A 13,184-nucleotide genomic window follows, 5' to 3' on the forward strand; every position below is an offset into this window, starting at 1 on the left:
CCTTTAATGTGTATTTTATTATTTTCATACCTGAGTTTTAGCTTTGGTTCACCTGAATTATTGTATTGCTTTGTATATACTTTTATGAATTTCCGTTGCAAGATTCCTGATGCGAAACTGTGTGTTGAAACAGATATTGTTGTATTTTGGGATGGTCATTTTTTTTTTTTATGCCAAATAAACACATTCACAGTATATATCCATTCTTGACTCGTTTATTACTGTTCTTATTCTAACTCATGTCCATTGTCTGGAAGTCTTTCGTCACACATCTGTGACCTCTTCAGCAAATGGACTAAATGGAGCAGGAGCACACATGAAGACAGAAAGTGTTGCTAAAGAGATCACAGATGTGTGACAAAAGATGTCTGGACAATGGACATGAGTTAAAATAAGAACAGTAATTAACAAGAATAAATATACAGTGTGTGTGTTTATTTCCCCCCTCCCCCCCCAAAAGTGACCATCCTGAAATAAATACTTATATATACAACTTTATGATAACTAGCTGTTGCTGTTTAGCTCAGGTTAGTCTTAGTCTATCTGATCTATAATCTAAGACATTCGGTCTGTGATGATCCTGTCTTTTTGTACACTTATGTCTACAGAGTCCAGTGAATCCCTTTTTATGATGGTATGATCTGAGGTTGATTTACAATATTTACTAAAGTGGTGGCATGTCATTGTCAAGGGAACAGATCAGATGGAGAATAACAGACATCAAGAGGCAGAGATCATATGTTGAAGACACAAAGTACGGGATATTCTGTTATCGGAGACAAATAGGGAAAATGTGAAGGATATAGATTAATGAAACGATGATATCAAAGACAGGAGAAAAGGAATAAAGAAAAAGAAGCATAAAGTTCACAATTCAACTTTCCGATAGTGTAGATGTTAGTCCATAAGTCCTTAGGTGCAATCCTGTGTAAATCCATGTATGGTTATTACCTTAATAGTATAAATATCCAGAGATAAACGAGTACGTATCGAAGTTTCGTAAGAAAATGGTAGCGGAGGTGGCTATTAAGGGATAAAGAGAAAGAAAAATAAATAGAAAGAGAAAGGTATTGGTAGGGAAGCAGGAAGTACAGAAAGTTGAGGAGGAAAGTAAGGATTGGTATGAAGGATAAAATAAGGTATATAAAAATATAATGTACAAAAATAAGCAAGGAGATAAATAAATATATAAGGGTAAAAAAGAGGAGGTTGTAACGGAAGATAGCATAAAAATACAAAATAAAGTAAAATGAAAGGGATTCAAAGAGAGTAGTAGGTGCCAGTGCTATTCTACTAGTTTGTTGGGGTTGGAGAGGAAATCTAGTAGTAAATGTTTGTCCGTTTTATGGCTAAGGTCACTGGCTGTAGATAAATTTTTAGCTATGGAGATATGAGTGTGTATGTAGTCGTGAATGGAGAAACCAGTTGAATGTTAAATTATTTAGGAATAAGAGTAAGAACTAAATATTAGGGGATTTAATAGGTTAAGGTTTAAAAATAAACTAAAGAATTAACAGTTATCTTGTAAGGTAGTTGTTGTTGGCACTCCGTCGCTTACAACGTCGAGGGTTCCAGTTGATCCGATCAACGGAACAGCCTGCTCGTGAAATTAACGTGAAAGTGGCTGAGCACTCCACAGACACGTGTACCCTTAACGTAGTTCTCGGGGATATTCAGCGTGACACAGTGTGACAAGGCTGACCCTTTGAATTACAGGCACAACACAAACAGGAAGTAAGAGTGAGAGAAAGGTGTGTTGAAAGAGTACAGCAGGGTTCTCCACCATCCCCTGCCGGAGCCTCGTGGAGCTTTAGGTGTTTTCGCTCAATAAACACTCACAACGCCCGGTCTGGGAATCGAAACCGCGATCCTATGACCGCGAGTCCGCTGCCCTAACCACTGGGCCATTGCACCTCCACAACTTATACCAAAATGAATGCATAGATTTATGCAGAGGCCTTCTGCCGAATCCCTAGATTTGGCTAGCCGAACGTCTGGAGTTCGACTGAGCACAGGTTAAGATCCACTGCCTTAATGCATTCACTTGATATTTATTGACAATACCCCAAAATGCTAGAATAGGATATTTGTTTTACTTGTTTACACCCCAAAAATTAAAAATACAGCGAAATAATTATCAATGAAATATATTGGAAAATAAGAATTATGTTCAATGGTGTCTTCCAATCATTTTTTCCAAGATCCACCTTCATATCTCGGTTCAGCTTAAGTCGTAAATCCCCTCTCTTCTCAATTTGTAGTACATTTCTTTTATCTGTGAGGACGGCATTTACTGCAGAAAATCCAGCTTCAACCAACCACGTAGTAGGAAACTATATACAAAAAAGGGCACGACCTTTTCGAAGAGGACGGGAAATAAGGATTTCACTTCCAACTATGTCATCAACCAACCTGTCAAAAGTAAATAAGGTTACGTCTAGACGTGCACACTGAGCACAAGCTCCACACGGAACGCGACCTTATAACACACCTCAAAAATTATGAGGTCAACTTTGAGAACCACTTCAAAGTTTAAAGTATCTACTTCTGAAAAATTTTAAATTCGAGAAACTGTGTCGCCCAGTTAAGGTAGACACTCAATTGACAAGGGAGATAACTGTAAGTTAATGAACAGATTTACTTCCCCTGTACTTTGATTCGAGTTCCTTCGCTGCCCGTTTCTTTTCATCACCAAGTGCAGAGATCTTCACCAGATGTTGAAAGTGTAGACTATGTTGAAGTTATGGTGCGCATTCTTTCTCAAGGCTGTTAGTGGCATAAATAAATAAGTAGCAGAAACCAGTTAGACACTTCGGTCCATCTTGAGTTTACCACGTTTTCATTCATTATTCCAACTGAAATTGTTACTCAAGGCAACTCTGATGATGAACCGTTCCAATTATAAACATCTTTATCCTTTTATTTTTTTACTTGTTTCACTCATTTGATTGTGGCCATGCGGGAGCACCGTCTTAAAGGGTTTTGGTCGAAGAAATTGCCTCCAGGACTTATTCTTTGTAAGCCTATCGGTCTATTTTGACGAGCCGCTAATTTACGGGGGCACAAACTCACTAGCATTGGTTGTCAAGCAATGGTGGGGGAGACAAACAGACACAAAGTCACACATACATACATACATACATACATACATACATACATACACACATATACACGACGGGTTTCTGTCACTTTCCGTCTACCAAATCCACTCACAAAGCTTTGGTCAGCCCGAGGCTATAAGTAGAAGACACTTGCTCAAGGTGCAACGCAGTGGGCCTGAACCCGGAACCATGTGGTTGGGAAGCAAGTTTCTTCCACACAGCCACCTCTGCGCCTTTAAAAAAAAATATGTTCAAGGCTAAAATGTTCAATATTTCTTGTTTCTTAAAGACGGTAGGATGTGATTTGAAAGGGATTTGACTGTTGTTTTTGGTGGGTCGAGCGACCACGCGGAAGTTCTTTTGTTATTGAATATCAAATGACAACGTGGAGGCGCTATGGCCCAGTGGTTAGGACAGCGGACTCGCGGTCATAGGATCGCGGTTTCGATTCCCAGACCGGGCGTTGTGAGTGTTTATTGAGCGAAAACACCTAAAAGCTCCACGAAGCTCCGGCAGGGGATTGTGGCGAACCCTGCTGTACTCGTCCACTACAACTTTCTCTCACTCTTACTTCCCGTTTCTGTTGTGCCTGTATTTCAAAGGGCCAGCCTTGTCATACTCTGTGTCATGCTGAATCTCCCCGAGAACTACGCTAAGGGTACACGTGTCTGTGGAGTGCTCAGCCACTTGCACGTTAATTTCACGAGCAGGTTGTTCCGTTGATCGGAACCCTCGTCGTCGTAAGCGACGGAGTGCCAAGAACATCAAATGACAACGGTGATAGTTGAGTCAGTGGAAAATAGGAAACTAGGTGTTTTGTTTTGGTTTATAGAGGGCTGCTTTAATGTTTTCATCTCACTCTCATTCAGGAAATAAAATGTGAGGCAGAAAAAGAAGCTGTAGTTGTTGTTGTTGTTGATGATGATGATGATGATGTTACCCATAGTCGAGAGTAGAATAATGTTCTTTTGTCTTCTAATTCTAAATATGAAGAAAACAAAACACCATGTACTCAGGCATATACGAACACGTACACATGCTCACACGCCCCTCCCCCCACGCATATACACACATATCCAAACATACATATAGTGAGCATGTTTATGTGATAAAAGAGGAAATATGTTTGTCTGATAATGAAGGCCATTTGTGGAATATTGAATGTGTGTGTGTGTGGGAAAGAGAGAGATAGAGAGGAGTGTTATAGATAGAAAGGTGTATATATATATATATATATATATATATATATATATATATATATATATATATATATATATATATATATATATATATATATATATGTATATATATATATATATATATATATCTATATATATATATAGAGAGAGAGAGAGATAGAGAGATAGATAGATAGATAGATAGATAGATAGAGTGAGTGAGTGAGTGGGAGAGAGAGAGAGAGAAGGTTGGCTTTGGTTTAATGTAAATTAGAAATTCATTAACTTATTTAGAGACGAAGAAAAAGAAAATGGACGGAACAGTTGTCCAAAGAAACGTAAAAAATACATGTGAAGTGCAAATAGGTAAAAATAGGTGGGCCTGATGCGAAATAAAAGTTGGCATCTTGTTAAAAGAAATTATCTGACAGATAAAGAAAAAAAGATATCATCCAGTAATTTCGGTTAGCTAAACGACCTTGTACATAATGATGGACTTCGTTGTGAACTTAGCTGCAACAATTGAATATTTAAATTGCAAGAATTGGCAGTAAACATTTTTTTCTCTCTTTAAAAACGAACAAATCTGCATTGAGAGCCAAAGAAGAGTCAATTAACATGATGCTAAAGGGTTCTGATTTAGAGAACCGCAATTGATCGGAGCTTTTATCTAAACAACATTACCATAATTATTAGTGAAAAGTTCTTGAGATTCTTGCCAATAGAAAAACTGTTGGTGGATTACTGGCCGCATGTTTTACGTTTTTTTTTGTATTTATTTTAGCGATATTCTTCATGTGAAATCGTTTGTTGAAACCGATATTGTTGTACTTTGGTGAGGGGTCATATTGCCAATAAAAACGCACGTACAGGTTATATTTCACTTCAGTTTATTACTAATCAATTTGATAGTTAATATCTTCGATTATTTTTTTTTCAAAAGCCTTTTCACAATCTGTGATCTTATCAATTTCCATGAGCCCATCAAGATTCTCTTCCTCTTCGCCATTAATTCTATGTTTGCTGTTTGTCTCCATGTTACTTGATATTACTTGATTTGTTGCCGTTATTTTACTCTAAAGTCCATCTTTCTTCTCTTTTGGTGCAGTCAACCGAAACGGTTTACTTTCTAATCAATAGAATTAATGTGCATGTGCGTGTGTGTGTATACTTACGTGCGCGTATGCATGTGTTTGTATATGTGTGTGTTTGTGTATGTGTGTGTTTGTGAATGTGAGTGAATATGTGTGTAAGGGACGTCAAAAAGAAGAAAGGTAAGTGGAATCTTAAAGAGTGATGCTGAAGATCAAATTGGATTTGTTAGAAGTAGTTGGGAAATTGGGCTGTTGTTGATGTCGGGCGAAATAATGCAGAGATAAATACTTCTCGGTTTATTGACTCAGAAATCTGATATATCATTCCAGGCATTTACACTCCGTTATCCTCTTGAGTATCATTGAAGAAGTATATAAACATCGCAGTTTTTCATAATCGAAAACCACACGTCCACGTCTACAAATCCTACCAAATGCGGTATGTGTTTCAGGTTTCATTTGTTTAAATTTCTGAGATGAGAAATTATATACGCTGGGCAAAATGCTTAGCGGAAATTTCCTCCGTCTCTAATGCTCTGAGTTCAAACTCTACCGGGGTCGACTTTGCCTTTTATCCTTTCGGGGTCGATAAAATAAGTATCAGTTGAGCGCTGGGGTCGATATAATCGTCTAATCGCCCTACCCGCAAATTTCAGGCCTTCTGCTTATAATAGAAAGGATTATTATACACATATACATTCGAACTAATGTCCTCATCTTAGTTGTTATAGAAACATCATTTCAATCGTTCTGTGTTCAAGCCTTCATCAGACCCTTATCGTATTTGGTAACCTCCTCGGAATTTTGTTGTGAACCCTGAGATAAACTCATAAGAATAGATTATTCTCATTCCATTGTTCATAGAATAACTATTCTGTTGATTGTGACGCTAGTTGTTGATTCCATCTGAACCATAAAGAATGTAGACTTATTGACCCACAGACTGAATTCAAACCCGTTAAATAAATGACCAAACATAACTTTTAATCAACGCTTATATTTGCTATCTCATTGTCCGATTTAAAAGGAACGTGTAAATGGCACTGCAATCAGGAGAAAACTGACAAGACAATCTCTCTTGTGTTGAAGGCGTCGAGTTGGCAGAATCGTTAGCACGCTGGACGAAATGCTTAGTGGTATTTCGTCTGTCTTTACGTTCTGAGTTCAAATTCCGCCAAGGTTGACTCTGCCTTTCATCCTTTCGGGGTCGATAAATTAAGTATCAGTTGCATACTGGGGTAGATCTAATCGACTGGCTTCCTCCCCCCAAATTTCGGGCCTTGTGCCTAGAGTAAAAAAGAATATCTCTTGTGTAGACAACGAAATGAGCAGATTCCCATATGGATTAATAAAGGACTCCGTTGGAAATCTCAAGAATGTTAACGCTCTCTGCAGATGCATCGCATCTTTTATAAGTGCAGGCATGGCCGTGCTGTTAAGAAGCTCGCTTTGCGACCGCGTGGTTTCAGGTTCAGTTCCACTGCACAGTATCTTCTACTATATTTTCTTGCGAGCAAGTGTGATAGATGAAAACTGTGTTGAAGCCCCGTCGTACATATGTGTGTGTTTGTGTTTGCTCCTCACACCGTTTGACAACCGGTGTCGGTTTGTTTGCACCCAGATAACTTAGCGGCTCAGCAAAAGACACAGATAGAATAAGTACCAAACTTAAAAAAATATATATAATATGTCCTGGGTCCTGGGGTCGATTTGTTCGACTAAACCTCCCGAAAAGGTGCTCCAAAAGGACCACAGTTCAATGACAGGAACAAGTGGTTTCAAATTTTAACTTAAGGTCAGCAATTTTAGGGTACATGGTAAGTCAAATGCACCGATCCCGAAAGAATGAAAAGCAAAGTTGACTTCAGCGGGACTTGAACTCAGAACATAATGAATAAAGAATGGTTGTGTAATTAGCTTCTCAAATCCGAAGTTTCAGATTCTATCTCACCTTGAGCATCTTGAGCAAGTATCTTCTATCCATAGTACCAGGTTAACCAAAACGTTGTGAGCGATATTTGGTTGACAAGAAATTCGTGGATGTCCGTTGGAGGCATCTTTCCTATTCTTGGATGGTACACTTAATCAGCTACTTGGTTTTATACTCTATTTGGCTGTTAGCAACCTTTAAAGGAATGTACTTTGTTGTATGTACTTCAGCCTGGGTCTTCGATTTAAGAAGTGCATTCTTCTTCACATTAGACTGGAACGGTCCTGAAAACATTTAGAGTGCTACCCTTCCTTCACTAACTCGCCGATAAAATACGAGGGAGTGCTGAAAAGTTCCTAGCTTTGGGTAAAAGAAAATACAGGAGAATCAGTTAATTATGATTTTATTCAACTTATTCCCCTCTCAGATTCACACACTTGTTGCAGCGGTCCTTCAATTTTTCTAAGCCATTTAAAAGGACTCGGGCCTCCGACCAGGCCTTTCGCAATACCCTTAAAGCCGCGAACCTTTCAGCATACCCTCGTAAATAATCCGAATTGTAAAAAATAAAAAAAATGAGCCAATAGTTTTGTCAACAATTTTATAAACATTCTTTAAAATAAAGTTTGTGTTAGATTCTCTGACAGACATAGTAATTTAGAAATTGCAAATTTAATTAAACATTTCAGGATACTAAAAAAATGTAACGCGTTAATAAAAAAACTGAACACCACCGCTTTGTATTTCGTCATTTATCTAAACTTCACAGCTTTTAAAGTCCAGGATTTCTCGTGCTTTTTTTTTTAAAAACAAGAGAAGAAATGAAGAAATGACTTGACATACGCCATGTCTATAATTTGGTATGTTGATTCTGTAATGAAGAAAGAAAAAAGATATATTTATTGAGACAAAACGTATAATTTTCAGATTCCCAGGACGTTTAAAAAACGTAAGTAGATAAATTATCACTACTCTACTGTATGTTCTACCTGTCTATGAGTAGGGAACATCGAGAGAGAGAGAGTCACCACAGTTTTACAGGTATGAAAAGTGTTCCGTTTGAAAAGAAAACTTGCCAAGATTTCTTAGTCATACAAAGTATTTGGTTTGTTTTAATTTCGGAATATTTGTTGATTGCAATAGGATTCTCAAGAATACAAAACAAGTCATAATTTACCGTATTTTCCGGCACACACGTTGATGTAGTATATAGTGTAAGCATGTAGTGTAAACATTCAAATATTATCGCTATCTTCACAAATCCTGCTGCATTTCATATGGAAATTTTCGTTCTTCAAAGTCGTCTTGGTGTTTTAGCCAACCTACGGTTTTTTTTTTTACTACAAACTTTGAAAATTTTGACTTGTTTGCCGGAAAGTACAGTATACTAAAATGGTCTTAATTTTGATTTAGCATAAGAATTTGTTGTTGTTGTTTAGCTTTCTATCTGTATTAAAACATAAAGAAGTTGTTTATATTTGTGTTTCTGAAAAAGCTAACAAATCCAAACATGTTTTATTTAAAGAACAGATCTCAACATTTTACAGTTAACTACTAATTAACAGTTATTTCAACAGTGAAATGGGAACAAACCTTTGACTGGATATCATCTGATTTATAAACCGATGTCATAGCATCTTCGTAAGTTGGTAAAGAAGAGGAATCTCCCAGAGTTTGGTGAGAGTAGGTTAAGTTGTTCCTGATATTGTTATTTGGTGTGTCGGATTGATAAGAAACTGTTGAGAAAAGACTGTCAGTCTGGGAGAAGGCACTGTCAGTGGAAACACTTCGATCGATTCCTTTGTGTTGGTCACTTGAATCATCGTCATCATCGGAAGAAGAAGAATCGGACGAAAACTCAGACTTTGATGCCAAATTTGGTAAGCTTCCGACGGTGCTAACCATTGCTAACGATGCAAATTCACTAAGAGCTTTTAGTGCCAGACTGCTCCGTTTTCGTTTTTCTAAAAAGAAAGAAAAAAATAAATCAAAAAGAAGAGAAATCAACATAACAAAGTAATATTCGATCAACAGTTTTATTTACAAACTGATTTGCTTCACGCCATAAACTCTTCTTTGTCAGTCATCTCACTTAAATTATAAAAAAAGTTGTTTTTAAGAAAGTCACACGCCATCATTTTTAGTTTTCTAGAAGTTGACTCTTAAATGTTTTACTAAAACGGGTCTTTCACCATTCTCTGAGTGTCTGATCCTAGTTTTGCAGCTGATAAACACTAAGAACCCCAGGAGAATCGGAAATAGTAGAGAGAGAGATATTTTGTTGTCAATTCAAGCTATGACTTAATTTCGATTTAAGATTGTAACTCAATTCACCTCACTAATTCCAAAATGTTTTAAATATATTTCATATTTTCCCTTTCCTCATATCTCAATGACAATGCTTCTAACATGAATTTTGTAGGGTGGAACGAGACAGCTTTTGCACAACCCTCTTGAATTTGAAAGAATTCTTCCTTTCAAATTCAAGAGGGCAGCGGGTTTCTTTTCAAAAAAGGCTCGTCAGAAATTGTCTCCTCCTTGATTCTCTAAGGCCCAGGCAGATGTAACAACTGGACCCTCCCCCACTTGTAGGCTTAGCTGGATAAAGCTAATTCTCTATTAGTAGGCAGTATTTTTTAATTCTCTTCGTAGAGGTTTTTCTGTATAGAGGCCACAGCGTTAATAGTGTAGCGACTGCTGCAATGTTATTGCTGCAATCATGTAACTTATTTTTTCATAGTTTAGACAGATTTAACGACTTGAGATTAAGCTAACCTCAAATCATTAAAGCCTTGTTGTTGAGTTTGATAAACGGTGGAATTGTGTAGAAGTCTTAGGGAGACCATTCTTGTTTTTTTAATAATATACATAGTCTGTCGCCTGATTCAATACCATCAATTGGGTCTTGAGTGTCTTCATCAGGGCCCAGATTTCTGTAAGCGTTCAGACCAAAATTATGGTCTGAAAATGATTTCATTCCATCAGTCTCTCAGGTCAAGAAAAAAAAAAAGAAAAAAAATGAAAAGAAAGTTGCTCTTCTCTTGTAATTAAATCATGTAAAAAAAAAAAGACAATGTGCACCAATATTTAATTTTGAAACGAGAACGCCCCAAACAAGACCTTGTGAGCCCTATGCTGTCTTTACTAACTCTAGATGCAACATTTTTATACTCACAAGGTGAGCGCCATAGGGTGACATCTAGGTGAATTAATTCTTCGATCAATTTTTATTTCGTATTGGAAGCTAATTTATTCCAGTTGCGTCCTTAGAAAACTACGTAAAAATCACAGTCGTATTTTTCTCGCATATAGTACTGCAGACCCGTGTCTAAATAACGAATCATTGCAAATGCTCACCAGATGGCATACAAGCTGTAATCTGATATTCAGGAACTCCAAACTTCCGACAGACACCTTGAAGAGATTTGGTTTGCACCTATGGAAATAGAGAGAATACTTTAGTCATTTGAAACTACGAAAGATGATATCGCTACAAAATTATGGGAATTATTTCTCTTTAAAATCTCTAATTTCTGGCAGTTACACTCAGTGATATTAAATCCTGTAAATAGACTGTCAAATGGCAAACTGCTGCGATATGTATGAGGGGAACGACAGAGGGAGAGTGGGAGAGAGAGAGAGGAAAGAGAGGGGGAGAGAGACAGAAAAAGAGAGTGACGTACGGGAATGAGAGAGAGAAAGCTAGAGAGGAAAGAGAGAGACTGCAGGTGAGAGAGAGAATAAGGAAGTGAGTGAGGGAGAGAGAGAGAGGGAGTGGAGAGAGTGAGAGAGAGAGAGGGAGTGGAGAGAGTGAGAGAGAGAGAGGGAGAGACATTGAAAGAGAGAAAGAGACAAGGAGCGAGCGAGCGAGAGAGAGAGAGAGAGAGAGAGAGAGAGAGATGGTGAGAGTGCGTGTATGTGGCAAAAGAGATGTGAAAATAGGTCTTAATTATTGTAGAAATGATTACTTTTGATTGATTATCCCTTTCTGGGTTTCTTGTTTTATTTGTAGCGGATATTAGCCAAGGGATAAACTCCGACAAGATTTAAACTGAAAAATACGATTTTGTTTCTTCAAATTATGTTATTCCATTGAGGTCTCAAACGTGTGATAAATATTCAAGTTTGACATCGAAAAGAGTTGAAACCATGAGCTGATAAGCAGTGGCAGCAGCAGCAGCAGCCGCAGCAGTAGTAGTAGTAGTAGTGGTATCACCCGAGGCTCGTGTCCCGATCCAGCAGATTTACGGTCAAAAACGTTGGAACAGTGACTACGTCGAAGTTCTTTTCAAACAAAGTATATCTTAGTCTACACCAGTGGTTCCCAACCTTTTCACTATCACTGTGTATGTATATATTGATTTTTTTTATTACCCACATATATACACACATATATATATATATGTATATATATATATATATATATATATATATATATATATATATATATGTGTGTGTGTGTGTGTGTGTGTGTGTGTATGTGTGTGTGTGGCATTTGGTGGATTAGGGAATTTGATGTTACTTTGATGCTTAGATAGAAGGAAATCCAATTTCGTTTTGAAGACGCCTATATCCACACCAAGCAGGTCTCTCAGACATTTTTGGGAAAGATATTGAAGAGGTGTGCATCATTGAAACCCAAACTGTTGCAGTATCTGATCCTGTATCTTGATGGCAGTGTTGGGAACTTTGGTACTATGCAGTAGCGCTCCGTTCTGCTGTTTGTGTAACTGCATATGTTTCCCGCCTTCGTTCTAGGGAGTAGAGGCTTAACTTTATTAGTCTTTCCCAGTAGTTGACACGTTACACCACTGACACGATTTTCTTTGTGCAGCTTCGCTGGATTGCTTTGAGTTTCGCCGTTAATTTTATACTGTGTAGTGACCAGAGTTGGGAGCAGTTTTCAAAAGGGGCTGAAGACATGTCTGTCAAAGGACCATCATGGTTTCCTGTTCTCTCGTTCTGAAAGTTCTAAGGATATATCCGGCCAGCTGTCTGCATTCTGTTGCCAACTTAGTAAAATGCACCTGGAAAGACTCATAATTACTCATGTCAATACCAAGATTGCTCATTGATTTTAATTCAAGGATTGCAATCCCTGCCGTGTCAGTGTTATCCTGTCTGCATTTCATTCAGCCGTGTGCGCTGGTAGCGCAGGGTTTGAAAAATTTCCAGCATTAAACTGCGTGTTATTGTCCTCAGCTCCCTGTATATTGCGTCCAACACTCGTTGCAGGCGCGCAATATTTCCTACCTACACTGCGTCGTGTGGAGGCGCAATGGCCCAGTGGTTAGGGCAGCGGACTCGCGGTCATAGGATCGCGGTTTCGATTCCCAGACCGGGCGTTGTGAGTGTTTATTGAGCGAAAACGCCTAGAGCTCCACGAGGCTCCGGCAGGGGATGGTGGCGAACCCTGCTGTACTCTTTCACCACAACTTTCTCTCACTCTTACTTCCTGTTTGTGTTGTGCCTGTAATTCAAAGGGTCAGCCTTGTCACACTGTGTCACGCTGAATATCCCCGAGAACTACGTTAAGGGTACACGTGTCTGTGGAGTGCTCAGCCACTTGCACGTTAATTTCACGAGCAGGCTGTTCCGTTGATCGGATCAACTGGAACGCTCGACGTCGTAAGCGACGGAGTGCCAACACACTGCGTCGTGAATTTACACACACACACACACACACACACACACACACACACACACACACACACACACACACACACACACACACACACACACACCTGTGAGAATATGTATAAAATTTGTAAATATAGAAAGCAGCGAGCTGGCAAAATCATTAGTTCGACTGACAAAATGGTTAGCAGCAATACTTCTGACTCTGTATTCTGACTTCAAGTACCGCGGAGGTCACCTTTGC

The 13,184-nt window shown here is 38.4% G+C and overlaps 1 protein-coding gene across 3 annotated transcripts in view; it reads right to left on the reverse strand.

Moving 5' to 3' along the window:
• Window positions 1-7,890: 7,890 nt before the first annotated feature.
• Window positions 7,891-13,184, reverse strand: part of LOC106881396 (uncharacterized) — a 139,881-nt gene continuing 134,587 nt past the window's right edge. For all 3 annotated transcript variants that reach the window (XM_089340781.1, XM_089340782.1, XM_089340780.1), the window contains 3 exons: window positions 10,661-10,739; window positions 8,897-9,267; window positions 7,891-8,174 (listed from right to left, as the gene is read on the reverse strand). In XM_089340781.1, the coding sequence (XP_089196907.1) occupies window positions 8,154-8,174; window positions 8,897-9,267; window positions 10,661-10,739 (471 nt within the window). In that variant the 3' untranslated portion in view covers window positions 7,891-8,153. The remainder of the gene's footprint in view (window positions 8,175-8,896; window positions 9,268-10,660; window positions 10,740-13,184) is intronic.

Source organism: Octopus bimaculoides, chromosome 24 (assembly GCF_046866305.1).
Source record: "Octopus bimaculoides isolate indiv1 chromosome 24, ASM4686630v1, whole genome shotgun sequence".
NCBI lineage: Eukaryota > Metazoa > Mollusca > Cephalopoda > Octopoda > Octopodidae > Octopus > Octopus bimaculoides.